Here is a 27,687-nt window from a genome sequence, read left to right as displayed (position 1 = left end):
CTAAACAGGAGTGAGCTGAGAACATCAGAGGGCTCAGCAGGAGGTGCCATGGGGTGGGGGGTACAGAGGGCACGACAGGAAGTGCTGTGGGGCCAGGGGGGTCAGAGGGCTTGGCAGGTGGTACTGTGCAGTGGAGATGGGGGGGTACAGAGGCCACAGCTGGCAGAGCTTTAGGCTTTGCTGGGTTCAAAAGAAGTTACAGCAGGAAGTGCCATAAGGTGGGGCGGGGGGGGTCAGAGGGATCGACAGGCGGTACCATGGAGTCGGGGGGGTGGTCAGAGGGACTGGCTGGAGGTACCATGGAGTCGGGGGGGGGTGTCAGAGGGATCGACAGGCGGTACCATGGAGTCGGGGGGGGGGGGTCAGAGGGATCGACAGGCGGTACCATGGAGTCGGGGGGGGTGTCAGAGGGATTGGCTGGAGGTACCATGGAGTCGGGGGGGGGTGTCAGAGGGATCGACAGGCGGTACCATGGAGTCGGGGGGGGGGGGGGTCAGAGGGATCGACAGGCGGTACCATGGAGTCGGGGGGGGTGTCAGAGGGATTGGCTGGTGGTACCATGGAGTCGGGGGGGGTGTCAGAGGGATTGGCTGGAGGTACCATGGAGTCGGGGGGGGGGTCAGAGGGATCGACAGGAGGTACCATGGAGTCGGGGGGTGGGGGTGTCAGCGGGACTGGCTGGAGGTACCATGGAGTCGGGGGGTGGGGGTGTCAGAGGGACTGGCTGGAGGTACCATGGAGTCAGGGGGAGGTCAGAGGGATTGGCTGGAGGTACCATGGAGTCGGGGGGGTGTCAGAGGGACTGGCTGGAGGTACCATGGAGTCAGGGGGAGGTCAGAGGGATTGGCTGGAGGTACCATGGAGTCGGGGGGTGTCAGAGGGACTGGCTGGAGGTACCATGGAGTCAGGGGGAGGTCAGAGGGATCGACAGGAGGTACTCTGGGGTCTGGGGGGCGGTGGATGGGTTCCCTAATGTGGCTCAGGCAGGCTCCCCTGAATGCCCCATCACCTAGGACGGGCGCTAGTGTTTGTGGGACCTTCTGGCCTCAGCGCATTGGGCCTCTCCCCCCCACCAATGCCCCTTTTCTGTCGTGCAGGAGTGCTCCCAGCGAGCCAACAACGGGCGCTTCACCCTGCGCGACCTCCTGATGGTGCCCATGCAGCGGATACTGAAATACCATCTGCTGCTGCAGGTATGGCCCCTCGGCTGGCACTTGGGGGTGGGCACGAAGGGCCCTGGTCCAAGGGGGACGGGGTCCTCTCTGCAGACAGCTTACGGCCTGGGAGCCATGACGCCGGGGTTCTTTTCCCGGCCCGGTGGGGAGGGGGTCTGGTGGGCTGCAGCTGGGGTTTGGCTGGGAACCCTCAGCACTCCTGGGTTCCATTCCTGGCTTTGCCCATTGGCCTGCTGCGTGACTGTGGGCAGGTCCTTTCCCCACTCTGTGCCTCAGTTTCCCTCTATAAAATAGGCAGAACTGGGACCACCTTCAGGGAAAAAACCTGCCCCTATAGGTGGTTGGCGTGGCATCAATATCATGGGCCAGCCTGGGGTCAGCATCACTCTGCTCTTTGGGGCAGGGGCTGTCTTTGTGTTGGTAAGGGACTATCATTGTGGGTTCCTAGGTGTCACCATAATATACATCAGCTGGGTCTGCACTGCAGAGTTCTGTCGACAGAAGAGGCCTTCTGTCAACACAGTCGGGGGTCTGTCGACAGAACGCAGCAGTTTCCCCGCAGAGTTGTGTCTTGACCGTGAGAGGCAGAGCTCCTCTGTCGACAGACAAAAAATACCATAGATGCTCCGGGCGGGGGCCCTGTGTACACAGAGACGGCTTCTGGTTCGCTGGGCAGCCGTTTGCGGAGCTTCTGGTTGGCTGTTCTGTCGACAGAGGGCATTGACAGGAGACGCCTGTATTAGGTGTGGACGTGTTCTGGGGAGCAACATAACATATGATCTAGACTGTAAGAAGGAAATAGCGACTAGAATAGTGAAAGCAAGAGCGAGTTTGAAGGCAATGGGTAAGATCTAGAAAAGCAAAGTGATTAGCTTAAGAACGAAGCTGGGCGTCTTGAACACGTGTATTCAGCAGCATGTTGTACGGACGTGAGATGGGTGATAACGAAAGATTCGAAGAGGAGAATATTGGCATTGGAAAGGAGTTGTTATAGAAAGATTCTGAGAATAGGATGGCTGCAGAAGGTCACCAGTGAGGAATTCTATAGGACGATACAGCCGAAAGAGAACCTGCTGCAGAAGGTTATAAATCGGAAGCTACAACTATTTGGGCAGATTTGCAGAATGAACGATGAATGAAAAATCAAGCCCCTGGCGTTCGACATAACGGACGGTTCGAATAGGAGAGGCAAACCCCACAGAGAATGGACAGGTGATGTAGTAGATTGGTGCGGAGCTTGTCTACAGAAACTAAGCCACTCTGCACTGGATAGGGGAAGATGGAAGAAAATAGAGAGAGAGGCATCAGACACCAATGGGCGCTGAGCCCACGGTTATTGATGATGATGATCCGTAGACAGAGGTTCTGTCAGGAAGTATATGTCGACAGTGACTTCTGTCGACAACTCTGTAGCGTAGACACTGCTCTGAAGAATAACCCGTTGCGATGGTGTCTTGGTCCCTGCCTAAGATGCTGCAGCGTTACTGTAATAAACCACATACAGCACCTAACACTATGGAGTCCTGGCTCTGCCTGATGAGCTTTGCTCTGGAGTGGTGAGAAACCTTGACAACCCCCCGCTGGAAGGGCCCAAAATGCCTTTGAGTCAGTAAAACCCAACCAGGCTATTTCCTCCCCAGGAGCTGGTAAAACACACCACGGAGCCGACAGAGAAGGAGAATTTGCGGCTGGCGTTGGACGCCATGCGGGTGAGGCTGGCTCGGCATCTGCTGGGTGCCACCAGCGTGGTCATGATGGGGTTCTTCGTGTTGTAGTCACCAGACTTGGGCTGGCTCAGGGCTGGGAGAGTGGCTGTGAGCTCCACAGGGGCATCAGCTCTGGAGGCGAGAGCACCAAGGTTCCTGTTTAGGGCTGGGTGGACGTGGGAAATGTCGATGTTGCAAGGGTGCAGGAGGAGGACGGGGCCCATCGTCCTGAGACTGAATTTTTCCTCAAGGTGGAAATTCTGGAAAAAAAAAAAAACGTGATTTGCAAACACCTTGGGGACTGGAGGGCTTGTGGCGTTGTGGAAATGGACCAAAATAGTGATTCTGGAAGCACTAATTAATAATTGCAGTTAGGGGGTGGCCACTGTTTCAGAGGTTTTCTGAAGTCGTTATTCCAGAATAATTCTTATATAACTGTGACAAGGAAGATAATGATAAGTAGCAAAAAATAGAAAAGAAAAAGTGGAAAGCCCAGAATTTCGTGCAGTGGTGAAAACTGTAAAACAAATGCGGGAAAAGAGACACTGAGATGCCCAGGCAAAAGCTAAACAAAAGCTGCTCAGCCGAAGTGTGGATGTAATAGAAATAACACCGCGGCTGTTGGTGAGGTGGGTTGAACAGTGGAGGAGCTGCTGCTGCGTGGGGCCTTGGAGGTTGGTACCGCAGGGAGAGGGACGTGCGGGTGGGGAGGTTGGGGCTGAGGGGAACAGTTGGGGGAGGTGTTACCCTGATAGGGGAGTTTGTGAGCTGGGTGGCTGGAGAGTTCATAGAATCCCAGGGCTGGAAGGGACCTCAGGAGGTCGTCTAGTCCAGCCCCCGGCTTCAAGCAGGACCAACCCCCACTAAGTCATCCCCACCAGGAGTTGGGGGTGGGGAGGCTGTGGCTGGAGAGGGCAGTGAGGGTTGGTTTTCCTGGGATGCTAGGCTGGGGCTATTCAATACACCCCATTACATGGCAGTGGGGAAGAACCGTAATGGAGGAGTCTGTCGCCCCCTTTGCTAGCAGGGGGTGTCGCTCAGCCCCAGGAAAACTCCCCTGTTTAGTGGTCGGACGCTGGATGGCCACGCGCCCAGCAGAGAATGCCCCAAGGACCCTGAAATAGAAAAATTTACAGGTGGCTGGTGCTGATCCAGGGCTTGTTGTGTCCCCTCCACCCGCTCCATCCCTTAGGATCTGGCGCAGTGTGTGAATGAGATCAAGAGAGACAATGAGACCTTGAAACAGATCACCAACTTCCAGCTCTCCATAGAGAAACTGGTGAGCCCCCACTCCTGCCCCCAGGCCTATCTGCCTCTGGGCCCACCTTTGTTCTCTTTCTTCCTTTTTCCTTGCCTGTTCCTTAGGTCCTTCCTTCCTTCCCCTCCATCATATTCCACATTCTCTGCTTTAACCAACTGTTCATTCACTTTTCTCTTATTTCTTTCATTCATTCCTTTATTCTTCCTCTTTCACTCTTCTGTCCGCTTGTTCCGATCCTGATTCATTCCATTCCTTGTTCCTCTCTTACCCCTTCATTTCCTCTTTTATTTGATCGTTCCTTTATATTCATTCATGCATTCTTGCTCTCTTCCTTTTTTAGTTCCACTCTGGTTTTTTTTTTTCATTTTTTCTTTTTTTCCCCCCCCTTCTTTCACCAGCGCGCTGGTTCCTTTGTTCTTCCTTTTTTCATTCATTCATTTTATTTTCTTCTCTCATTGATTCTTTGTTTTCAACTCTTCTCCTCTCCTTCTGGTTTGGTCTTTCATTCGTGCTTTCCCTTTCGTGAACGAATGATCTCGAACAGGGGCCATGAACGTATTTTTTCCCAGTTTCTCCTCTCCCCTGGAATAGGCATACACAGGTGAGCCCACAGACTCACTGGGCCCCTGGGGAAAATGAGGGGGTGGGGTTTTGGGTGCATAAGGCCAACAGACACGGGTTGCCGGCCCTAGGAATAGAACCTACAAGCAGAGGGTCTAAAGCCCTGCACTCTACCATGTGAGCTAAAGGCCAGCTGGCTCTCAGGTGAGGCTGTAGAGGAGAGACTTCACTCACCCTAGTATGAGGTCTCAGTGCCTCTGACTACCACGGGTGGAAGGGGTGGGGCCAAAGCAGCTGGGCTTGCTCACCCCAGAGCCATCCAGAACGCACTGCCCAGGGCGCCGCAGTGGGGTTCTTGTGGCAACAGCCCCAAGCCCTTTTGGACTACCTGGCGTGGGGGCAGCTGGCCTCTTTCCCACCTCCTGCCGGCAGCCCTGGCTGCGCACCCGAGCATGTGACACACACACACAGCTGCTGGGTGGCCTTGGTTAGAGCTGTTCCTACACATACCTGTTCCCTTTGCCCCCTCGCGCTGGTTGTGGTGGTGCTTGTGGAGCAGGAGATCCCAGGTTTATCACTGCTGATCCTCGCACGGGCTTGTCAACAGTATGGCCCCCAGTGGAGTCACCCCGGGACCAAACACTTTAGCTGTTCAGTTACCAAAATCGCACCATCGTCCAGCAGCAGTTGTAGACTCTTCGCCTTCGGGCCGGTCATGAGAGGCGTACAGGGCGCCTGTTCCGCCTGCTGGCTCCGTACGCCTCTGGCCGAGCTCCTGCAAGAGGTTTTCTGCCCCCCTTCTCTTAGTCGCAGTCCCTGGCTCAGTACGGGAGGCCGAAGATTGATGGGGAGCTAAAGGTCTGCAGCACTGAGAAACGCTCCAAGATGGACAGGTGAGGGCAGGCGGAGAGCTGAGCTGGGGGGTGGAGGGGGGTGTGCTTTGAGAGGCAGCAGTGCTGCCTAGTGGATGGAGCATTAGACCAGGATGTGTGGGACCTGTGTTCTATTCCTGGCCCTGTCGGGAGGTGGGACCTTGGAGGGCTTCCCTGACCTGCCCCACAGCTGCTGGAAAGTGCGCTGTCTCGACTTATAGTTGCGCAAGTAGCTGACAAATGGTTTTACCTCTTGGGGCTGTCGGAGCCATCTCAGGCTCCTGACTTTCACCGCAGCCGAGAAAGCCAGATAGGACCACGATGCAGTCACATAACAATGACCTGGGACTATGGTTCTCAAGATGTGGCCTCGGGCAGCCACCTGTGAGACCAACAGAGCCAAACTGACTGCTCACATGCTTATATTTCCGCACATGCTTAAGGCCTCCGCATGGAAACGCATCCCTGTTCGGGAAGGGCAGCTGAGTGCATGTTTTAGCACCAGTGTTCCCAAGGTGTAATGTGCCTTAATGACATTCAGAACCGGCCTGCTGCCTTTTATTGCTGGGGCTGGCTGGGTTCTATTCAAACCCAAAACATGATTTCAACAAAAAACGGCTTTTCATTGAAAATAAATGCAGCGGGGAAATGCCCTTGTTGGTCAAAATTATTCCTATAAAAATGCATATTTTTGACAAATTAAATTGGGAAAAAACAGATTTTGATTGGTTGTCTTTTTTTTTTTTTTCAGTCCCACATTTTCTTAAGCTGGAAATAAAACCCACACTGATTTTTTAATGGAAATTCCTGCAAATAAAAGAAAATAAAATAGTTTGCTTGCTTGAATTGCCTCTCTTCAGCCTGTTTCAAGGCCAAGCTTTGGAGTGGTTGGAGGCTGTAGAGGAGATACAGCTGCGAATAGGTTCATCCTTTTAGGTTGAGGTGCAGAGTACAATGAGATGTGGTCACAAAAGACCCCTTGGGATATTCCCTGGTGTGCTGATCACCACACTGTCCTGCTGAGCCAGATCCTCTGCTCTCCCTGAGTCAAGGCACAGAGTAGGGGTTACCACCCCCCCCTCTGCAGAGCAGTGAAAACACTGCTTAAGCACAGCGCTGGGGGGAAGCAGTTCTAGGGCACAGCACCCAGGAAATTAACCCCCAGAAGAGATCACAACCCCAAATAAATCCGTCTCTCTCTGTGCACAAGATCTGCATGGGGAGGGCTCATGAGGGAAGCCCCCTTATTAGCGAAAGGGATATCTGCACAGTGGTAGCCCTTCCCAAGTAATAACTGCTTCTGCTTGGCTTGATGATAAACAAAAGAGATTTTATTAAGCAAACAAGTAGGATTTAAGTGATTATAGGAAAACAGGCAGATCAAAGTGAGTTACCAGATTAAACAAAAGAAAATGCATAGCTAGTTCTGTTCCACTAGGAATCTAGTTACTTGTGAGTTCTTACCTGGAACTGCTGCTTTTATGTCATCCAAAAGCTTCTAGTCAGAAAAGATCCAGTCCTTGAGGTTGTTCCAGGGAGCACCAATAATGGTTGTCATCAGCTGCTTTAAAACTCTAAACCAGGGGTCAGCAACCTTTCCAAGGCGGAGCACTGAAATTTGACCTTTGGACCTCCATGTATTGTCCGAGTGCCAGGGACACTTTTTAAAGTGACTTCTAGTCCTACTTACAACAGCTTCATTGATAAATAAATGCAGAGCTTTCCTGGTAGCATTAGCTGGCCTTTTGTTAATCCGCGGGCGGCATGGCTTTGAGCAAGCTCCTGGCTGCATGGGGGAGGAGGGGTGGGGCTGAGCTCCTGCCTCACGTGCCGAGGAAAAGTGGCTCGTGTGACCCCTGCTCTAAGGAGACACAATCCGTGTTCCCAACTTCACACAGAAGAACGCTACAGGCACAAAAATATCGTATACAGAGCCAGCGGGTTATGACATTAAAAACAACAGGTTACAAGACACCTTTGGTGCAAAGCGTCTCTGAGTTATGCATCGTTATATTCGTAACCCATTTTCCAGGAAGCATGGGGTGTGGGGTACAGGCCGGCACACGCAGAATACCAAAGGGTGGAGAACATGTCCCAGGAGCCTGGCCCTTAGGGTAGATCCAGAGAGCAGGCAGCTGGGCTGCTGTAGCCTTTCAGTGGAGACATTCATTGGACAGATTCTCCTGTCACGTCGCTTGTCTGCCTCCCCGGAAGACAGCTCCCATCAGCCTGTTGCTGTCTGTGGTGGAGGCTGTCAGCTTAACGACCTTGCTCAGGAGGTGTGGCTGTTTCATACCCCGGCACAAAGTAACTGGGATGCCTTCCTTGTTACACGTAGACTGGCCTCAGTTTCCAAGTGGCTTAGCAGCCTCCCACTGTGCCCAGAACAGGGCTGAAGTCCTGGGGCGTTCCCCGACGCATCCACCCATGGCCTCTCCGGGGCACGTCTGTCACAGGTCTGGTCTCCATTCCTCCCCTGTTCCCCGCAGGTACGCCTTCCTCCTGGACCAAGCCCTGCTCATCTGCAAGAGGAAAGGGGACTCCTACGAGATGAAGGATTTCATTGATCTCCACACTTACCAGATCCGGGACGACTCCTTGAGTGAAAAAGACAATAAGAAGGTAACGCTGGAGCCCCTCCCACCCTGCAAATATGACGAGAAGGCCTGCGACACCTTACAGACCGACCGCTTTATCGGAGCATAAGCTTTCGTGGGCAAAGACACGGTCCGTCAGGTGCAAGACCCACTTCATCAGATGCGCGCATCATCGTACATCGAAGTGGGTCTCTGCCCACCAAAGCTTATGCTCCAAAAAATTGGTTAGTCTGTAAGGTGCCACAGGACTTCCCGTTGTTTCTACGGATACAGACTGACACCACTCTCCCTCTGAGACTTCGCCCAGCCTGCTAACGCAGCCCACGTGGGCCACCCCTCACGGCCAACACAAACCAATCCGTGCTCCAGACCTGCATTCCCCCCCAGACACACAGACAGACACGCACACAGTCTGGGCTAGTGCAGTGGTTCCCAACCTGTTCGGTAACACGCCGCACTCCACAAAATCCCACGGCATGCCCACTTCTTTCAGCTGAATCCACTGCCCATGCCTGTCACATTTACTTACGTGGGCTGCGCTTACAGTCTCACGAGCGGGGTTTGCCATACAGCAGCACGTACCACAAGCTGAACAAAGATAAACGCATTCACGTTTCACGTCCAGCAGGGAACACAGCGTCTTAGACGGCGAGTGCAGCTGCGTTTTCAGAGTCTGCTGGGGATGATGAGTAAGCGAGCGGCTGCTGAAAGGAGCTCCCCTCCCAGCCAGCCAATTGGAGCTAGGATGTGGCATGGATGTGTCTGTCCCAGCTGCAACAGGCTCCTTGCCAGCCTGTTCAGGCCAGGAAGCAGCGCTCCAGCTGTCTCCTAGTGTGAGCGGGGTCCTGTAGGGTCAGCATGTCCCCTTTGCAAAGAGCCACCGCCAGAGGAGATGGCCGGGGGGGGGGAATGGACGAACTTTGCTGCTTGAGCCCCAGCTGCTGCAGGGCTGTCAATGTCCCCCTGCGGTAGCTCTGCACAGAGGGGGGAATTGACAGAATTTCCTGGCACACTGGGGCAGTTCTCACGGCCCACCAGTGTGCCCCGGCATAGTGCTCGAAAACCACTGGCGTAAGGCAGCTCCTGATCTTGGCTGATTCTGGCATCTGCCCCGGCCGTAGCTCCCCTGCCCCCCAGCTCAACCTTTTTCTGCTCCTGGGTTGGGGCTGTTGAGCTCTAGCAGTTCTGGCTGCCAGGGCGAGTCAGCATGATAACTCCCACGCTTTATCCCTCTGCTCTAACCTTGGGCACTTTCCTCCCAGCAGCCAGGAGTAGAACCCAGGAGTTCTGGGTGCCACTTATACCCTGCTGTAACTACTAGTCAGCGCTTCCTCTGAAAGCCGGGCATGGAACCGTCTCAGTCCAACTCCGTCTTCCCTCCCTGTAACCACTAGACTTTGCTGCCCTCCTGGAACAGGAAACAGAACTTAGGCATCGTGGCTCCCGACCAAAGTTCCCTCTAAGCTTTTCCATCCACGTGCATCCTCATGCATCTGTCGAAGCTGGTCTTTGTCCACGAAAGCTTATGCTCCAAAGTGTGTGTCAGTCTATAAGGTGCCACAGGACTTCTGGTTGTTTTTGAAGAGACAGACTAGCACGGCTCCCTCTCTGATACAATCCACATGCAGATATTTTTTTCCATGCATGCGTGGAATATTTTTGTGTGTGCGCCAAGGCTGGTGCGAAGGTGCATACCACCAGCAGAAATGCAAAACCTCACTCTAGGCGCTCTGCTATTCAGCCCGGGTGCACAGCTTACAGAGAACACTGCTCCCCACCCCGTTCCTCTAACCATTAGTCCATGTTACCCCCGTTTGCTGCTGGGGGACAGGCTGCGGTGTCACCTCTCTGAGTTCCCTCATCTGATCTGCAGTTAATGGGAGGTGGGCAGGAAGGACTCTACCCAGGAGCTCGGGGGCGCCGTTAAACATATGTCTTGTCTTTTCCAGTGGACCCACATGTTCCACCTGATCTGTAGCTACGGGGCCCAGGGCTACGAGCTCTTCTTCAAAACGCGAGAGCTGAAGAAGAAATGGATGGAGCAGTTTGAAATGTCCATGTGCGTTTCCCCCTCACGCCCAGCCCTCCCCACGGAATCTCCCCAGATCAGGGGTCAAATATCTGTCCCAGCCCTTCTCTGAAACATCCCCCCCACGTCCCCCAACTCCCTTGGCTGCTTGTTACTTTACCACTAATGATCTGGCAAGCGACAGCGGCCCCAGAGAGTTGGGTTCTGCACAGACACAGCAAGAGCTGGTCCCTGCCGCAGCTGGGATCAGGGTCCCCCTTGTGCCAGGCGCTGCACAGACACACAGGGTTACCCTCTGCTCTGTTATTTCCAACCCGAGCAGAAGTACCTGTGCTGGGCCTGACTCTGCCATGCGCTAAAGGAGGCGGAACTGTGGCCGCGTGAGTGGCAGGACAGGTTGCCTCCCTGGCTACTCTGCTATTCTTAGTGCCTTATGTCAGATCGAAGTGCTCCTGGGTACTACCGTAATACAGAGTGCTGGCCCTAGCACAGAGGGGGCGTCTAGGCGCTACCGTGATACACCCAATAAAATCATAATGAGCAGCATAGCTTACTCTGTCTCTTTCTCCCTCCCCACAAAGCTCCAATATCTATCCTGAGAACGCCACGTCCAACGGCCACGACTTCCACATGTACTCCTTCGAGGAGACGGCGTCCTGCAAATCCTGCCAGATGCTGCTCAGGTAGGAGCTGCTCGGATCCTAGTGCGACTCACCTTTAGCCACAAGTGCCCCCCCTGCTGCTCTGCACGAGGCTTCAGAGTCTCACGACTGTCTCCTGAGCTTGGCTGATCCCAGGCGTGGGGTTAATTTGTGGGGCCGGGGGAGACGGGGGCTAACAGGGCAGGGTGGAGGGATGGAGGAACAACTTTAGCCCGGAGACCCTAAACAGTGGTTCCCAACCTTTTCACCAGTGCAAACCTCCCAAACCATTCGCAGACCCCCATCAAAGCCAATTCCAGCCGCTCTGTACACTTCATTAAAGGAGAAAGGAAACCGCACCATAGGTTTTTCGGCAACAATTCGCAGGACTGGAAGATATTTAATTTAAAAATAGTACTTGGGTGTAACTTTGCACCTTGTTTTCTCTGATCATTTTTATTTATCTTTTATTTTTTTCACGGACCACCTGCAATACCCTTGCGGACCCCCAGGGCTCTGCGGACCCCCAGTTGGGAACCACTGCAGCCCTAACACATATGTTCTCTTTCTTGCCCTCGGGAACAGGGGCACATTCTACCAGGGCTATCGCTGCAGCCGGTGTCGAGCTCCAGCTCACAAGGAGTGTCTAGGCCGGGTGCCCCCCTGTGGAAAGTCGGGCTCAGGTACGTGGCTGCGTCTAGCGCGGCTCAGTAGCATGGGTGTGTGATAGAGCAGGCGGCAGCACCGTTTCCGAGGTGGAGGGCCAAAGTTTTGACCTTTCGACCTCTATGTACAGTCTGAGTGCCAGTGATGCCTTTTAAAGTCAGTAACGGGGTTGCTAATAAATAAAGGAAGATGCAGAGCTTTCCCGGTTAGGTGGTCATTCGGCATATTAGAGGATCTTTTGTTAATCCACCGGTAGCGTGGCTTTGAGTGAACTCCCGGCTGCATGGGGGAGGGGGGCAGGGCTGAGTGCCTGCCTTGTGTGCTGATGGAAATTGGCACCTGTGTGTGCCACTCTTGGCACCAGTGCCGGAGGGATTGCTGATCCCTGTGACAGAGCAAACCTGATCCCAGCTGGCCTTCGCTGAAGGGTTGGGGGTGAGAGGTTGTGGGGTACATCTAGGGCAGGGGTTCTCAAACGTCCCTGCACTGCGACCCCTGTCTGACAACAATTGCTTTGCGACAGCGGGTGCGGGGACCAACACCTGATCCCCTGTGAACCCCAATGCCCCAGGTGGAGGAGTCCAAAGCCCCAGGCAGGGGGCCAGCCACACGCAGGCACTCTGGGAAGCTGTGGCAGCCAGGGGAGGGCTGACCCATCCCCACCTACCCCTTAGCCTGCGCTGCCTCGCCCTGGCCCTGGCCGCTGCCACTAGTGGGGCAGCCCATCCCAATCCTGCTGCAGCTGCAGCTGCTCACGCAGCCCAGCCCCGATCCTGCTGTGGCTGGGACAGTCTGGCCTTGATCCTCCCATGGACCATCCCTGAACTTGCCATGGTCCCGGTGCTGCCATGGGGAGGAGACGTACTGTGAGGAGAGACAACTGGGGGAGTAACCCTGGAGCACCTTCCTTTACCCCAAACCTCTCCTGAACTTGGCCCTGCCCCCAGCCAGAGCCCTCCCACCCCTGTGCCCCAACCCTCTGCCCCACGCCTGAGCCTCCTCCCACGCTACAAACCCCCAAACCCCTGAGCTCCACAGTCACGTGAATTTTGTCACGTCTGCCAATATGAAGGTCACGTGTCACACGCCACCTCCACATTGCTGCACGGAATTCTGCTCGGGTGGGAAAATTGGAGGGAAGAATGGTCGTGACCCACCTCGGGGTCCCCAGCCCCCCCGTTTGAGAGCCGCTGATCTAGAGCAGGATGTGCAATGCATTCTGGGATGCCTCTGGGCTGAGTGCCGCAAGGGACTATGGGATGCGTCTGGGACAAAGTGGTGCAAGGGAGCTTGGACACATCTGGGCCCAGGCGTTGCATGGGATTCTGGGATGCAGCAGGGGGTGTGGTGGGAAGCTGTGGAGGAGAGTGCAGGTGCAAAGGGAGGGGAATACAGGAGCAGAGGAAGGGAAGGGTTTTCCCTACAGGCACTAGTTACCTCCTGCACCGCTGCTCTGTATCCACATCTGCGTTGCAGCCACAGGCTGCTCATGTGCCAGCGGGGCAAGAACGGGGCAGGCTGTGGGTTTTCTAACCCAGCCTCCAGGTCATCTTCAAACACAACTCTGCTTGGCTTTAGCCTGAGAACTCTCAGGATGAGATTGCGCAGATCTCCAAGTAATCGTTTTCCTCTCCTTTCTGTTTGATCCAGATCTGGGCTCTACAATGAAAAAGGTAACGAACAAACCAACCTCAAATGATCTGAAGTCCCCACAGAGAAAACTTGCTCCCCACCGCTCACATAGAATCACAGAATCCCAGGGCTGGTAGGGACCTTGGGGGTCATCTAGTCCAGCCCCCTGCTTCAAGCAGGATCAACCTCCACTAAGTCATCCCAGCCAGGACCTTGTCAAGCTGGGACTTAAAAACCTTGAGGGATGGAGAATCCACCACCCCTCTTGGCAACACATTCCAGTGCTTCACCACCCTCCTGATGAAGTAGTTTTTCCTAATATCCAACCTACTTCTCTCCCTCTTCAACTTCAGACCATTGCTCCTTGTTCTGCCGTCTGACACCATTGAGAACAGTTTCTCACCTGTTTGTCACCTTTCTCTCCTGGGGGGTGGAATTTTTTGTTGCATTGTGGTATGAGCTAGAGGCCCAAGTTTGCACTGTGCTGGGTGCTGTACGAATTAAGAGCACATAATAAGAGGCTGGGCCCATCTTCTTGTTCTTTGTTTGTACAGCACCTAGCACAATGGGGTCCTGAGCCAGGTCTGGGGGTGGGATTCTATGTATACCATAATACTCCTAATAAATATGAATAATAAAGTAGGAGGGTGGGGAAACTGAGGCCAGAGAAGGGAGGGGATTTGGCCAGGGTCACCCAAGTCAGAGTTGGGATTAGAAGGCAAGTCTGTTGCTGCCCAGCCCAATGCTCTACCCACTGGGAAATACTGCCTGGGAAAGCACTCCAGCCTTTTCAACAAGGTTCCCTTCACTTCAGGTCGCTCACCTTGTCCAGTTTGTCTGACAGACCTTGTGCCTAATTTCTCGCTCAGCTGCCCCTTGTTTGGCACCAGTGACGCTGCTGTGAGCTCACTGGCCTCACGGTTAGGGCGGGGAGAACCAGGCCCTGTGCGTGCTGGAGATGTAAGCCATCCCTGGAGCCAAGCCCATACTGGAAATTGGGGCGACCGACCCACAACTCCCGTCAGGCACTGGGGCAGCATGTTGACATTTTGGCCTTTTCAGGAATTCGGGTGATTATTTTTTCGGGTGAAAATTTGACGTTTTCCTGCAGAAAGTTGACATTTTTCATGAAAAATTGTGTAGAAAACCCCCGAAAGGGAAATTCTGGGGGCTCAGCCCTGGTCAGAGCCTTAATGGCAGTGTCAGGAGATCAGAGCCCCCTGCTGCATGAGCAAGAAAGGCTGCGGGAGAGCTTTGGAAGTATGTATGCCAAGACACCAGCCTTAGAGGGTCCAGGGACAGGGCGGAAAGGAGCTTGGTCCCGGCTTACGTTACGCTGCAGGGCCAGTCGTTGGGAATGGGGACCAAACCTGGCACCTCTGACCTAGCAAGCAGCTTACCAGCCTCTTTATATGGCTAAGTTACCATCAGAGAGGGCATCAGTACCAGATGGGGGGAGGGTGTGATACTTGCCCTGCTGAGCCCTCCCCTAATACCACACTGACCTAAGTCCTCCCTCGAGCCTGACCCTCTTGCTCCAGTTTCTGCCCTAATACTGCACCTCCCGCTGAGCCGTAGCAGGGTGGGGGCCTCTGAACCGCAAACCAGTCCTTGTCTGAGCCTGGCCCCTTGTCTCCCTCCTGCAGAGTAAATCGAACCGACACACCCAGGAGAGAAAGAAGAACAGTCTCGGTAAGTGCCGTGGCAGGCGCCCACCCTCATGCTTCAGGGCCGGCAGGGTAGCCAGGAAGGACTGTCCTTGCTTGTGCTGGGCTGTCCTGATTAGGTGCGGCGTGATGGAGACCCCTGCTGGTGACACCAGGCGCTGCAGGCTGGAGAAAGCCCAGGCGTCTGGTCCAATGTTCTGCTAGGTCTGCTGCACTACCAGAGGCTGGAATACTATAGCCCCCCACCTCCAAAGCTGTGGTGCATCGTGGGAGATGCAGTCCTGCTGATGGATCCCTGATCCGTGCTGGGATCCTGAGTTCCAGCTTCGGGGCACCTGAAGGAAACCTTCCTTAGCTCACAGGAGCTTTGGGTCAACCATTCAGGAGGCAATAAGCCCTGAAGATACACCATCCTGTGTGCAGAATCTCTGTGCCCCTGGCACGTCCCTCCACCCTCCTCCAGTGTCCCCCAAGCACTGGGAACATGTGCCAGTCCAACATGTGCCTCCGAGCACTGACCACAGATGGTGCCATGCGGCAGTCATTGGCTGCCGGGAGATGATAAGGTTGCCCTGTGACCGGTTCCTCACCAATGTCCTTCTCTCCTTAGGGCTGCCCAAGATGGAGGTGTGCCAGGAGTATAATGGGATACCCCCACCACCTGGGGCATTTGGCCCATCGCTGCGACTCAGCATGGGGGACATCGTGGAGCTGACGAAAGCCGAGGTGGAGCATCTCTGGTGGGAGGTAGGTGTCTCCGACGCTGTCCACCCACCGCTCCACGTGCCTTCACCGAGACACACTGTCTGGACCGGCAGTTCCTGCATGTTCATAGAATCATAGAACACTAGGACTGGAAGGGACCTCGAGAGGCCATCGACTCCAGCCCCCTGCCCCAATGGCAGGACCAAGTACTGTCTAAACCATCCCTGATAGACATCTATCTAACCTGTTCTTAAATATCTCCAGCGATGGAGATTCCACAAACTCCCCTGGCAATTTATTCTACTGTTTGACCGCCCTGACAGTTAGGAACTTTTTCCTAATGTCCAACCTAAACCTCCCTTACTGCAGTTCAAGCTCTTGTTCTATCCTCAGAGGCCAAGAAGAACAAGTTCTCTCCTTCCTCCTTATGACACCCTTTCAGATACCTGAAAACCGCTATCATGTCTCCCCTCAATCTTCTGTTTTCCAAACGAAACAAGCCCAATTCTTTCAACCTTTTTTTCATAGGTCACATTCTCTAGACCTTTAATCATTCTTGTCGCTCTTTTCTGGACCCTCTCTAGTTTCTCCACATCTTTTTTGAACTGCGGTGCCCAGAACTGGACACAACACTCCAGCTGAGGCCTAACCAGTGCAGAGTAGAGCGGGAGAATGACTTCTCATGTCCTGTTCACAGCACACCTGTTAATGCATCCCAGAATGATGTTTGCTTTTTTTTGCAACAGCATCACACTGTTGACTCATATTTAGCTTGTGGTCCACTATAACCCCTAGATCCCTTTCTGCTGTACTCATTCCTAGACAGTCTCTCCCCATTCTGTATGTGTGAAACTGATTGCTCCTTCCCAAGTGGAGCGCTTTGCATTTGTCCTTATTAAACTTCATCCTGTTTACCTCAGACCATTTCTCCAATTTATCCAGATCATTTTGAATTTTGACCCTATCCTCCAAAGCAGTTGCAACCCCTCCCAACTTGGTATCATCTGCAAACTTACTAAGCCTACTTTCTATGCCAATATCTAAATCATTGATGAAGACATTGAACAGAACCGGTCCTAACACAGACCCCTGCGGAACCCCACTTGTTATACTTTTCCAACAGGATTGAGAACCATTAAGAACTACTCTCTGGGTACGGTTTTCCAGCCAGTTACTCACCCACCTTATGGTAGCCTCATCTAAATTGTATTTGCCTAGTTTTTTGATAAGAATATCATGAGAGACCGTATCAAATGCTTTACTAAAGTCTAGGTAGACCACATCTACCGCTTCTCCCCTATCCACAAGGCTCGTTATCCTATCAAAGAAAGCTATCAGATTAAAGATTTATTCTTTACAAACCCATGCTGGCTGTTTCCTATTACCTTACCACCTTCCAAGTGCTTGCAGATGATTTCTTTAATTACCTGCTCCATTATCTTTCCTGGCACTGAAGTTAAGCTGACTGGCCTGTAGTTTCCTGGGTTGTTCTTTTTCCCCTTTTTGTAGATGGGCACTATATTTGCCCTCTTCCAGTCTTCTGGAATCTCTCCTGTCTCCCATGATTTTCCAAAGATGATAGATAAAGGCTCAGATACCTCCTCTATCAGCTCCTTGAGGATTCTAGGATGCATTTCATCAGGCCCTGGTGACTTGCAGACATCTAATTTTCCTAAGTGATTTTTAACTTGTTCTTTTTTTATTTCAACTTCTAACCCTACCCCTTTCCCACTAGCATTCACGATGTTGGGCATTCCTTCATCAGACTTCTCAGTGAAGCCTGAAACAAAGAAGTCATTAAGCATCTCTGCCATTTCCAAGTTCCCTGTTACTGTTTCTCCCTCCTCACTGAGCAATGGCCCTACCCTGTCCCTGGTCTTCCTCTTGTTTCTAATATATTTATAAAAAGCCTTCTTGTTTCCCTTTATGCCTGTAGCTAGTTTGAGCTCATTTTGTGCCTTAGCCTTTCTAATCTTTCTCCTGCATTCTTGTGTTGTTTGCCTATATTCATCCTTTGCAATTTTTCCTTGTTTTCATTTTTTATACGATTCCTTTTTTCTTTTGAGATCATGCTAGATCTCCTGGTTAAGCCAAGGCGGTCTTTTTCCATATTTTCTATCTTTCCTACACAGCAGGGTAGTTTGCTTTTGGGGCCTTAATAATGTCCCTTTGAACAACTGCCAACTCTCCTCAGCTGTTTTTCCCCACAGTTTTGCTTCCTGTGGGACCTTACCTACCAGCTCTCTGAGTTTACCAAAATCTGCCCTCCTGAAATCCATTATCTCTATTTTGCTGTTTTCAGTTCTACCCTTCCTTAGGATTGTGAACTCTACGATTTCATGCTCACTTTCACCCAAGCTGCCTTCCACCTTCAAGTTCTCTACCAATTCCTCCCTATTTGTTAAAATCAAATCTAAAACAGCTTCCCCCCGGTAGCTTTTTCAACCTTTTGGAATAAAAAATTGTCTCCAATACAATCCAAGAACTTACTGGATAGTCTGTGCCCTGCTGTGTTAGTTTCCCAACATATATCTGGATAGCTGAAGTCCCCCATCACCACCAAATCTGGGGCCCTGCTTGACTTTGTTAGTTGTTTACAAAAAGCCTCATCCACCTCTTCCACCTGGGTAGGTGGCCTGTAGTAGACGCCTAGCAGGACATCACCCTGGTTCTTTACCCCTCTTAGTCTAATCCAGAGACTCTCAACCCGTCCATCTCCTACGTCCATCTCCACCTCAGTCCAAGCGTGTACATTTTTAATATATAAGGCAACACCTCCTCCCTTCTTTCCCTGTCTGTCCTTCCTAAGCAGGCTGTAGCCTTCGATACCAACATTCCAATCATGTGTATTATCCCACCAAGTTTCTGTGATGCCAGCGACGTCATAGTTGTATTTATTTATTAGCACTTCCAGTTCTTCCTGCTTATTACCCAGACTTCTTGCATTTGTATACAGGCATCTAAGATATTGATTTGATCTTGCCTCCCTCTTTTGCCCTGACCCTCTTTTTACTCTGACATTGTTGCCCATGCTGCCTCCCATTTCTGACCCGTCACCCAGGTTTCCATGTTCTCCACTTACCTGTGGGCTTTGCTCCCCTGTCCCCGTCAAACCTAGTTTAAAGCCCTCCTCACTAGGTTAGCCAGTCTGTGTCCAAATATGGTCTTTCCCCTCCTCGAAAGGTGAACGCCATCTCTGCCCAGCAGTCCTTCCTGGAATAGCATCCCGTGGTCAAGGAAGCCAAAGCCTTCCTGGCGACACCATCTTCGAAGCCAGGCATTCACCTCTAGGATGCACCTGCCTGGGCCCCGACCACCGACAGGCAGGATTGAGGAGAATACCACCTGCACCCCAAACTCCTTCACTCGTGCCCCCAGAGCCCTGAAGTCACTCTCGACCTGCTCGGCATCATACCTCACAGTATCGTTAGTGGGCACATGGATGAGAAGCATGGGATAGTAGTCAGAGGGCCGGATAATCCTCGACAACGCCTCTGTAACGTCTCGGATACGGGCCCCAGGCAGGCAGCACACCTCCCGAGATGAAATGTCAGGGCGACAGATGGGCGCCTCTGTCCCCCTCAGAAGAGAGTCCCCGACTACCACTACTCTCTGTTTCCTCCTCGCAGTGGTGGCAGCTGACCTCCCAGCCTTGGGGGTACGAGGCTTCTCCTCTGCTGTACCGGGCAACTCTTTGTCTCCTGTATCAAGTACAGCGTAACGGTTTCCCAGTACCACAGTGGGAGGGTTCTGAGCAGGGGTGGAACACTGCCTGCTGCCAGAAGTAACCAGCTGCCAGTGTCCACCCTGATCTATCTCCTCCTCCACCAGTGGTTTATCAGCCGTCCTGTGCACTGGGACAGTTACCTCAGCTGTCTCCACATGCATACTATCCAGGAACTGCTCATGGAGTCGGATACTCCTCAGCCTGGCCACCTCCTCCTGTAGCTCCTCCACCTGTCGCCTGAGAGATTCCACCAGCAGGCTCCTTTCACACTGGATGGTCCCCCCAGTCTGGATATCACTGAGTGGGAATCGCAAGCTACAGTCCCTGCAAAGCCACACCAGGATCTGGGTAGAGGCATCCATGGTCAGACAGACTGTCTGGCTACAGGCACAGGTGGAGGAGACAGCAGTAGTGGTGGCACAGGTGTTGCGGGTCTTCCTAACCATCGTAGGCCTCCCTCTGTCAAACTCCCTCTTAAACTCCCATGTCTGCAGCTCCCCTGTCTGCTTCAATCCCTCTAATTCCCACCACCCCATAACTAGATCCCACCACACTGCTAGACCTGCTGCTAGAGAGTGAACAAATACAACGTCTTCCACGTGACATGGTCTTGTGGAGGGTGCCATTTTGCAGAGCTGGTTCTGGTCACATTTAGATTTGTCCATCTATTTGGACTCCCAACCCCATCGGTTGATGTTGTGGCTCCACTTGGGGGTCCTGACCCATAATTTGGGAACTATCGGACAAGAGAAATTGAACGTAAATATGGTCAGCAGAGACCTGAAGTTGGGACTTCAGGTTCCAGAACCACGGGGCTTTACCATGAGCCAAAACTTATCCCATTATAATGGCTGATCCACCCAAAGGGTAACATGGCATGGAAACCGAGAAACTGCATAAACACAGAATACTCTTGCTGGAAGATCACAGTATAATGTGACTTTATGTCTTTGAATCCAGAGTGATAATACAAACCAGAGAGAGACAAAGCAGGCTGCTCCCTGAAGCACAGTTCACCCCCACCTTGTTCTAGGCTGGCTGGCTACAATCTAAGGAAGGAATTTCCCTTCTTGTACTCAGCACTCCTGATTGGGCCAGGTGTGATGGAGACCTCTGTTGGCGACTCCAGGCATTGCAGCTTGGAAAAAAACAAGAATCTGGGCTGGTTCCAGCCCTTCCTTTAAATCCTGTTAGGTCTGCTATAGGATAAGGGACCAGAATACTCTAACCCCATCCCTCCAAAGCTGTGGTGCATCATGGGAGATGATGCTAGGGTCGCATCTCAGACTTTCCTACAGAGTTCCCTGCCCATCAGCAGGAGCAGAACCCACCCCCTCCCTTGCCACCAAGCATTTACAGGGATAGCTTATGGTTGCACGACCAATTTCAAGACTTCAGAAGCTAGTGCATCTCGAGTCTGTGCTGCCAACCAGTGGAACCCACTTCAACTCAAGTGGGAGGGGGCTGGTGGTGCTGATCAAGCCCCGCTGGGAGGGCAGGGGACTGGATTTGGTGACCTCTCAAGGTCCCTTCCAGTTCTGGTATTCTAGGATTCCATGACTGTAGTTGGGGGTCTCCTGATAAGAAATGATGGGGACTCATCAAAGAGGAGAGACGCCTCCATCAGTTAGTGCTTTAGCCTCAACTCGTTGAGGAGACACTGAAAAAACAGCCGCTCTGGGCCTCTTCTGAAAGGGGCCCAGTTGCTGAGAACTGGCTCTCGACTCTCCTTGTGAGGCCCAGACAGAGGGAGCTCCAGGCACCAAAGGACAAAGAGAACCGCAGGTTCTGCCCCGTCCAGCAGCTGTAGCGGCCAACTGGCTTTCACTGGCTTCATGTTCACACCTCTGGTTTTAGCCCCATAAATAGCTCCCATTCAGCAGGGTCACACATGCTGTCTTGTCCCTGGGGCTCTGATGTCCATCAGGTTCTGTGCAGGATGGAGCCCTGGTCTTAGGGCTGGCCCTGATCGAAGAGGCTGATATGTGGCCAATGGGTGCTGGAGGTGGGCAAGGTTTGATCTAAAATGCAGTGGCTCCAGGAGAAAGATGCTCGTTGACGTCAGTGTGGGCTGGCTCAGGACATCTGTCAAGAGCCAGTTGGGAAAAGGGGCTTTTTCCTGTGCAAAATACCAACTTTGGGGCAACATTCCCAATTGGGGAATGTAGCCCCAGGGCCTCGTGTGAGTCATAGTTTGGGTGCCTCATGCTCCTATTTCCCTTCCATCGTCCAGGCTTCCCGGTCAAACTACATCTCCCATGATGCATCACAGTCTGCCCTCATGGTGAAGGGAAATGGTGGCATCAAGGGTGCATGCTGGGTGAAGTAGTCTGGCTGTGGAGCTCAGCCCAAAAGTGGGAGAACAAGGAACCGAAACTACAACTCCCAAGAAGCACCTGGGTGGCATAGCCAAATTGAAATATCAGTGCTTGGCTTAAACCTCCAGCCTCTGCAAACCTGGTCAGGAGCAGCCTCCTCGGCCTGTGTGCCAACTGCTTTGTACGGTAGAGCTGATGTGCATTGGCTTCCGTTTCGCAGGGCAGAAACACATCCACCAACGAGATCGGCTGGTTCCCGTGCCAAAAAGTCAAACCATATGTGTATGTGAGTAGCAGCCCCTTTCACATTTGCTTGAGTAGGTAGGAAATGCTGGATGTTTTTCTAGGGTCTCTAAATTCTGTAGCTACATTTGGGTGGGTTGTATCTTCTTTGGGGACGAAGGGAAGACGTCTGGCACGCTTAGGAGCGGAAGAAAGAATGGGCTTTGTGGATAAGGCACTGGAGTGGAGCTCTGAAGAGCTGAGTGAAATTCTTGCCTCTGCCACAGACTGCCTGGGTGGGACTCTGGGCAAGTCACTTCATCTCTTTGTACCCCAGCTCCTCATTTTTCAAATGGGTAGAATAATTCTTTCTTTGTTTATATGTTGTCTGGGGCAGGAGCTGTCTTTCACTGCATGTCTGTGAAGTTCTTAATGCAGGGGGGCCCTGATCACAGTCAGGTCTAATCTCACTCAGGTCTATGTAATGCCTAGGACAGTGGAGCCCTGCTCTGTGTTGCAGCTGGCACAATGGAGCCCCATTTTTTATACCATTTTTTAAATAAATTTTAAAATAAATCATTTGCAATGTGGGACGAGGAGCAAAATGAAACTCCAGAATACCACAGCAATGACTGCAAGTCGCATTTCCGCCGTATCTCCTGGGCAAGACTTAACTCTTTCTTCTTTGTTTTATTTACTGCAAGAAAATTAAACTTCTTTCTTTTCCTCCCCAGACCCCACCCCCCGATTTTTCTGTTTATCGCTGGTAAGTAAATTTATAGAATTGAAACATTTGCATCTTCATAATTTATTGCTGTTTAATCTGAAGTCCAGCCTGGTGCATTTCATGCTCTGTGTTATCACAGACTGTTTTAAGTGAAAGGAAAAGAGCTACAGACACAAACTGACAGGCATCCACCCAACTTGAGTTCCAGCTTTGTCTCCATTGTTTACCAGGAGACCACTCTATTGCTGATATGGCATACAGCCCACAGTGACATCTAGCAGCTGAATCATAGACTTCAAGCGTGTGTATGTCTGTACTTGCAGGTATGCCGGGCCCATGGAGAGAGCAGAGGCTGAGCAAAGCCTCATGAACCGTTCAGATGGCACTTTCCTGGTGCGACAGAGGGTCAAGGACGCAGCTGAGTTTGCCATCAGTATCAAGTAACCCTAACCTTAGTAACAGCTTCTAGAGAGCAGTATCTTTGTGTGCATGACTAAGTAGCCTGTAGCCAGGAAGAACTCCTTTGAACCCCTCCCCAATACTGCGAAACCAGGGCTGCTTAACAAAATGATGTCCCCACCAGTGTTCTCTGTGAGCTGAGCACTTGGGCGGCTGTCCACGAGTGAGCCAAATGCCGCTCAGCTGATTATCAGAGCGCCCACAGCCTCACACAGCCGGCAGCATGGGTTTCTATTGGCGAGGCGCATCTGCACTAGCTTTGGTGCATATACCAAAATTTATTCCACACACGGATGGGTAAAATTGAGGTAACATTGATGCTCACCTGGTAGGAGTAAATATTTTATATGCAACAGATAGTTAACCTGTGGGATTCCCTGCTTCATGATGATAAAGTGCTTAGTAAGTTAGATAGGGTTAGATGTTTAAGAATAGCATCCACAGCTGCGCCATTTAGGGAAGTTGGGAAAAGTGTCTCATGTTGCAGTGTGCCCAGTGATCTTCTGGGTGGCAATATTTCCTGTCTGGTACAGGCTACAAGGCCAAAGATGTTCCATGATGGAGAAAACTAATTCCCATGGCAGAGCCCCACTGGCATAGATCAGTGTCACTCCACTGGAGTCAATGGGGTGAGAGCCCCATCTTGGCCCTTTGTGAAAGAGAGAGTACGGTGTGTGTCTCTCCCTCCTTTAACAAGCTGCAGCTACCCTCCCCTCCAGGCAGCAGACAGCTAGAAATGTACATCTGCAATGCACTGGAACATGACAGATGTTGAGAACGTGAGGAACCCTTTGTCTGTGTCCCCAGGTTCAACGTAGAAGTCAAACACATCAAGATCATGACGTCAGAGGGCCTGTACCGCATCACGGAGAAGAAGGCGTTCAAAGGACTCATAGTAAGGACTGAAGGGCTCTCCTACCTGCTGCTTCCACTTTGTCTTCGCTGGAAGATCTCCTGCCACTTCCACTCAGCGTAACGCCAGCTGCTCAGCAAGGCAGTGTGGTGGAGTGACTAGAGCAGGAGGGGCTGGGAGCCAGGACTCTTGGGTCCTACACCTGGCTGGAGGTGCGGGGGCAGAAGGAATGGGGTCTAGTTGTTTGCATCTGGGGTTTAGACAAAGGCGATGGATAATATGAAGGAGCCCCAGCCCCTTTCTCCACACTGGGTGATGCTCACTGGAGCAGCACCTCCAGCACTGGGCTCCTGTTCCGCTGGGGGATGGGTTTCCCATCGATCTCTGCTCCAGGACAGAAGGAATCTCTGCCCACTCAGGGCCTCTCTCTGCTCCCTCTTAGGAGCTGGTGGAGTTTTACCAGCAGAACTCCCTGAAAGACTGCTTCAAAAACCTCGACACCACGCTGCAGTTCCCGTTCAAGGAGCCAGAGCAGAGGACCATCTCTCGATATCCTGGTATCAAGGGCAGGGCTGGCAGTGGAGTAGGGAGACCTCAAGAGCCCCGCAGTGCTGCAGCTCCTGGGATTCGTGGGATAGAGCCTCGTGCCTGAGCACAGGCGGGATGGAAATGTTCCCCAAAATGTTTTTCTTGATGGACGGTGGCTTTTCCACCCCAATTTTTGCTCCCTCCCTGTTTTAATTGTTGTCAGATTTCCAAGGGTTAATGTTGGAAGGCACCCTAGCACTGGGGTTTTCCACAAAAATGGGAACATTCTGACAAATCCAGGAAAAAATGTGAGGCCAAACTTTCCCAGCCCAGCTCAAGCCATTCACCCTGGCCAGCTGCTGGCATGTGGGCACTTGGAGATGTGCCGGTAAAGGGGCTGGGGCAGTCCCCAGCTGGGGAGGGCAGCAGCCAGGCTGGGGGAGCCTTTTGAAACCCAGTACCCCAGTGAGATCTGTGCTCCAGGCTGGATCTGGCAAAGACTCCATTAAAAAGAGGACGGGAGGATTTGGAAGGGTGCAGAGAAGAGCAACTAAAATGATTTAAAGATCTTGAAAATCTGACCTATGGCAGAAGATTCACAAAATTGTGTTGGTTTAGTTTGAAAAAGAGAAGGCTGGGAGGGGACGTGATAGCAGCTTTCAAGCATCTAAAAGGGTGTTACAAGGAGGAGGGAGAAAAATTATGCTCCTTAGCTTCTGAGGCAGGGAGGAGAAGCACTGGGCTTAAATTGCAGAGAGGGAGGTTTAGATTGGCCACGAGGAAACATTTCCTGGCGTTAAGCATTGGAATAAATTGCCTAGGGAGGCTGCAGAATCTCCATCATTGGAGATATTTAAGACCGGGTTGGATAAATAGCTAACAGGGATGATCTAGATGGTGGTTGGCCCTGCCAGGAGGGCAGGGGACTGGATGACATCTTGAGGTCTCTTCCAGTTCTAGTGTTCTATGATTCTATGATATATCTGGGCTGCACACATGCTGCGCCAGTGGTTCCTTCTACCCTGGTCACGGCTGGTGCCTGGACTCCACCCTGGTGGCCCAAGCCCATGGAACCCCCGGTGAGGAGAGAGACAATCTTCCACCCTGTGGTCACTGCCCCCAACCAGATGACGGACACGACCAGAGGCCACTTACCTTCCAGCCTCCCACTAGGGGCTGGGTCATAATTCAAGGGTGTCTGGTCCTGGCACAACTGTCTCTAGCCTGGGTCTTTCCCCTTGCAGCAGCAGGTGGGCTGAAGTACTTTGGGTCCGCGAAGGCTCGCTATGATTTCTGCGCACGGGACCGCACGGAGCTGACGATCAAGGAAGGCGACATCATAAAGATCCTCAGCAAGAAGGGACAGCAGGGCTGGTGGAAAGGGGAGATCTATGGCCGGGTGAGTGTACCGCTGCGTGGGGGCTAACACCGGGGAGTTTCACGCCCCCCCGCCCCCAGATACACAAGAACAGGCGACAGGGCCTGTGCATTAGGGGGCAGGGTTACACGTACACATGCGACCGGCTTTGACATGTCGCAGCCAGCAGGGGTCAGTGTTTTCCACACTGCTGTCTGCATAGGGCTTACCCTCACCAGACACACACAAACCCGGCTCTCTACACTCACGCACAGGAGAGCAATGCTGATGTATTCTGTCCAGCAGGGGGCAGAGTTCCTGCTTGCCCGTGCCCACACACGCTTGTGAGCAGGTGTGATCCTGCCCGACTCAGTGGGTAGCACTTTCCATGCTCGCTCTTACACACACACACAACCTACACACAAAGATGTGCGAACCCACAACATCTGCACGCATACACCCACATTCCTGGTGCACACGCACACGTACGGACATGGGCATATGCAGTCTCCACACACATGCGTGCACTTGCACAATCCCCCCTTGCACAAGTACAATCCTCGCACGTGTGCGTGCACGCACGCTCACAGGTTCTAATGAAACTGGTAATCATGAACACCTAGTGTGACCAAGAAAGCTGTGGCCAAATGGTGACGGCAGTGATACCTCATTCCTCTCTCGTGAAATGGGAGAGTAGCAGTGGGTGAGCCAGCGAATGGAGCTGGGCTTCTTAGCTTCAGGAGCAGAGACTGGTGCTCTTAAATCCAGAGATCCAAGGTACGGACTCTGCTACCCACACGTCACGATAGCGGCCCCCGTGCTGTGTGGTATGACCAGCTGATCTCACTACAGCACTGGAGATTGCATGCAGATCTTCCTGCTGCTGCAAAGAAAGATGAGTTGCAGAAGAATCCCCTTTAGCTCTTAGCAGTACATGGCTTATGACATGCAGGTGAGCAGCACCAATCCCGTCGAGAAGAGGACAGCAGTGCATCTATAAGATGTGGGCCATCTGCCAGTAAGGGTTTTGTGATAACAATTCTACACCTTACTGGGTTTTCTCCTCCTAGGTTGGCTGGTTCCCAGCGAATTACGTGGAGGAAGATTATTCAGAATATTGCTGAGGGCTGGCGCCCTGTGTAATCCAACCCCCCTGCCTCCCGAGAGCATGACCCTGCGCAGCGCTGACGCCGTGAGCTCCCAACACGTCCGAGGCCCACGCGGGGCTCTGTAGCAAGAACAGCTGGTGTGTTGGTGCTCAGTGGCCAGTGCGGCGGGGAAGAGTGCCCCCCGGATTATTAATTTATGACCTTTCAGATACCTCTTCTCTTTCCCGGTTCTCTTACGTGTAAAGGACATTTTGTGTTAAATAAACTGGAATGGTGGATGCATCATCCGGCACCCTGCACCAGCGCGCCCGCTAATTTTTTCCACCCAAGGGCGGAATAAATTTTGTTGTGTGCTCCAAGACACGTGCGGGTGTGCACCACCAATAGACACACAGGCTGCTGGCTGTGGGCGCTCTGCTAACCACCTGGTTGGCACTTGACTTTGTCCTGGGAAGCAGCCCAAGCGCTCAGCTTATCGGGAACGCTGCCATGCACCCAAGAGCCTTTTTCTCTCCAGTCCCCATACCATGATCCAACCGCCCCAGGCAGGTGAACCGCAGAGGGCTGCTGCCGTGTGAATAGGTAGGAGGCCATTCCACAGAGAGGGAAGGTCCCTCGCCCACGTAGCACCAGGCCCATGCGATTGCCATTAACCCTTTAGTAAAGTGCTCAGCAGGGTGGGCTGGCAAGCCCATGCATGAGCGAGGAACAGAGCCCTGGACTTTTGACTGCCAGGCCCCGCTTCTAAGCACCAGAGCGCACATCCTGTTGTTGGCAGTTAGACCCAGCAGACCCAGATTCAGCCCTTCACACTTAAGCACCAAACTAAACCCCTTGGATCCAGCATTAGAACCCAGGAGGCTTGACTTTCCGAG

General features: G+C 52.6%; 1 protein-coding gene across 1 annotated transcript in view; it reads left to right on the top strand.

Moving 5' to 3' along the window:
* Positions 1-27,103, top strand: part of VAV1 (vav guanine nucleotide exchange factor 1) — a 69,021-nt gene extending 41,918 nt beyond the window's left edge. Inside the window, exons 11-28 of the mRNA XM_074980392.1 lie at positions 1,098-1,193; positions 2,816-2,884; positions 4,074-4,160; positions 5,511-5,596; positions 8,065-8,197; positions 10,122-10,231; positions 10,783-10,884; positions 11,428-11,525; positions 13,159-13,181; positions 14,787-14,832; positions 15,418-15,554; positions 21,778-21,843; positions 22,514-22,545; positions 22,830-22,946; positions 23,773-23,860; positions 24,261-24,375; positions 25,591-25,745; positions 26,774-27,103. Coding sequence (XP_074836493.1) covers positions 1,098-1,193; positions 2,816-2,884; positions 4,074-4,160; positions 5,511-5,596; positions 8,065-8,197; positions 10,122-10,231; positions 10,783-10,884; positions 11,428-11,525; positions 13,159-13,181; positions 14,787-14,832; positions 15,418-15,554; positions 21,778-21,843; positions 22,514-22,545; positions 22,830-22,946; positions 23,773-23,860; positions 24,261-24,375; positions 25,591-25,745; positions 26,774-26,827 — 1,614 coding nt within the window. The 3' untranslated portion in view covers positions 26,828-27,103. The remainder of the gene's footprint in view (positions 1-1,097; positions 1,194-2,815; positions 2,885-4,073; positions 4,161-5,510; positions 5,597-8,064; positions 8,198-10,121; positions 10,232-10,782; positions 10,885-11,427; positions 11,526-13,158; positions 13,182-14,786; positions 14,833-15,417; positions 15,555-21,777; positions 21,844-22,513; positions 22,546-22,829; positions 22,947-23,772; positions 23,861-24,260; positions 24,376-25,590; positions 25,746-26,773) is intronic.
* Positions 27,104-27,687: the final 584 nt, after the last annotated feature.

This window comes from Carettochelys insculpta, chromosome 29 (assembly GCF_033958435.1).
Source record: "Carettochelys insculpta isolate YL-2023 chromosome 29, ASM3395843v1, whole genome shotgun sequence".
Lineage (NCBI taxonomy): Eukaryota > Metazoa > Chordata > Testudines > Carettochelyidae > Carettochelys > Carettochelys insculpta.
Note: the sequence above shows the minus strand (reverse complement) of the source record. Positions and strands in the feature narration are given on the sequence as shown.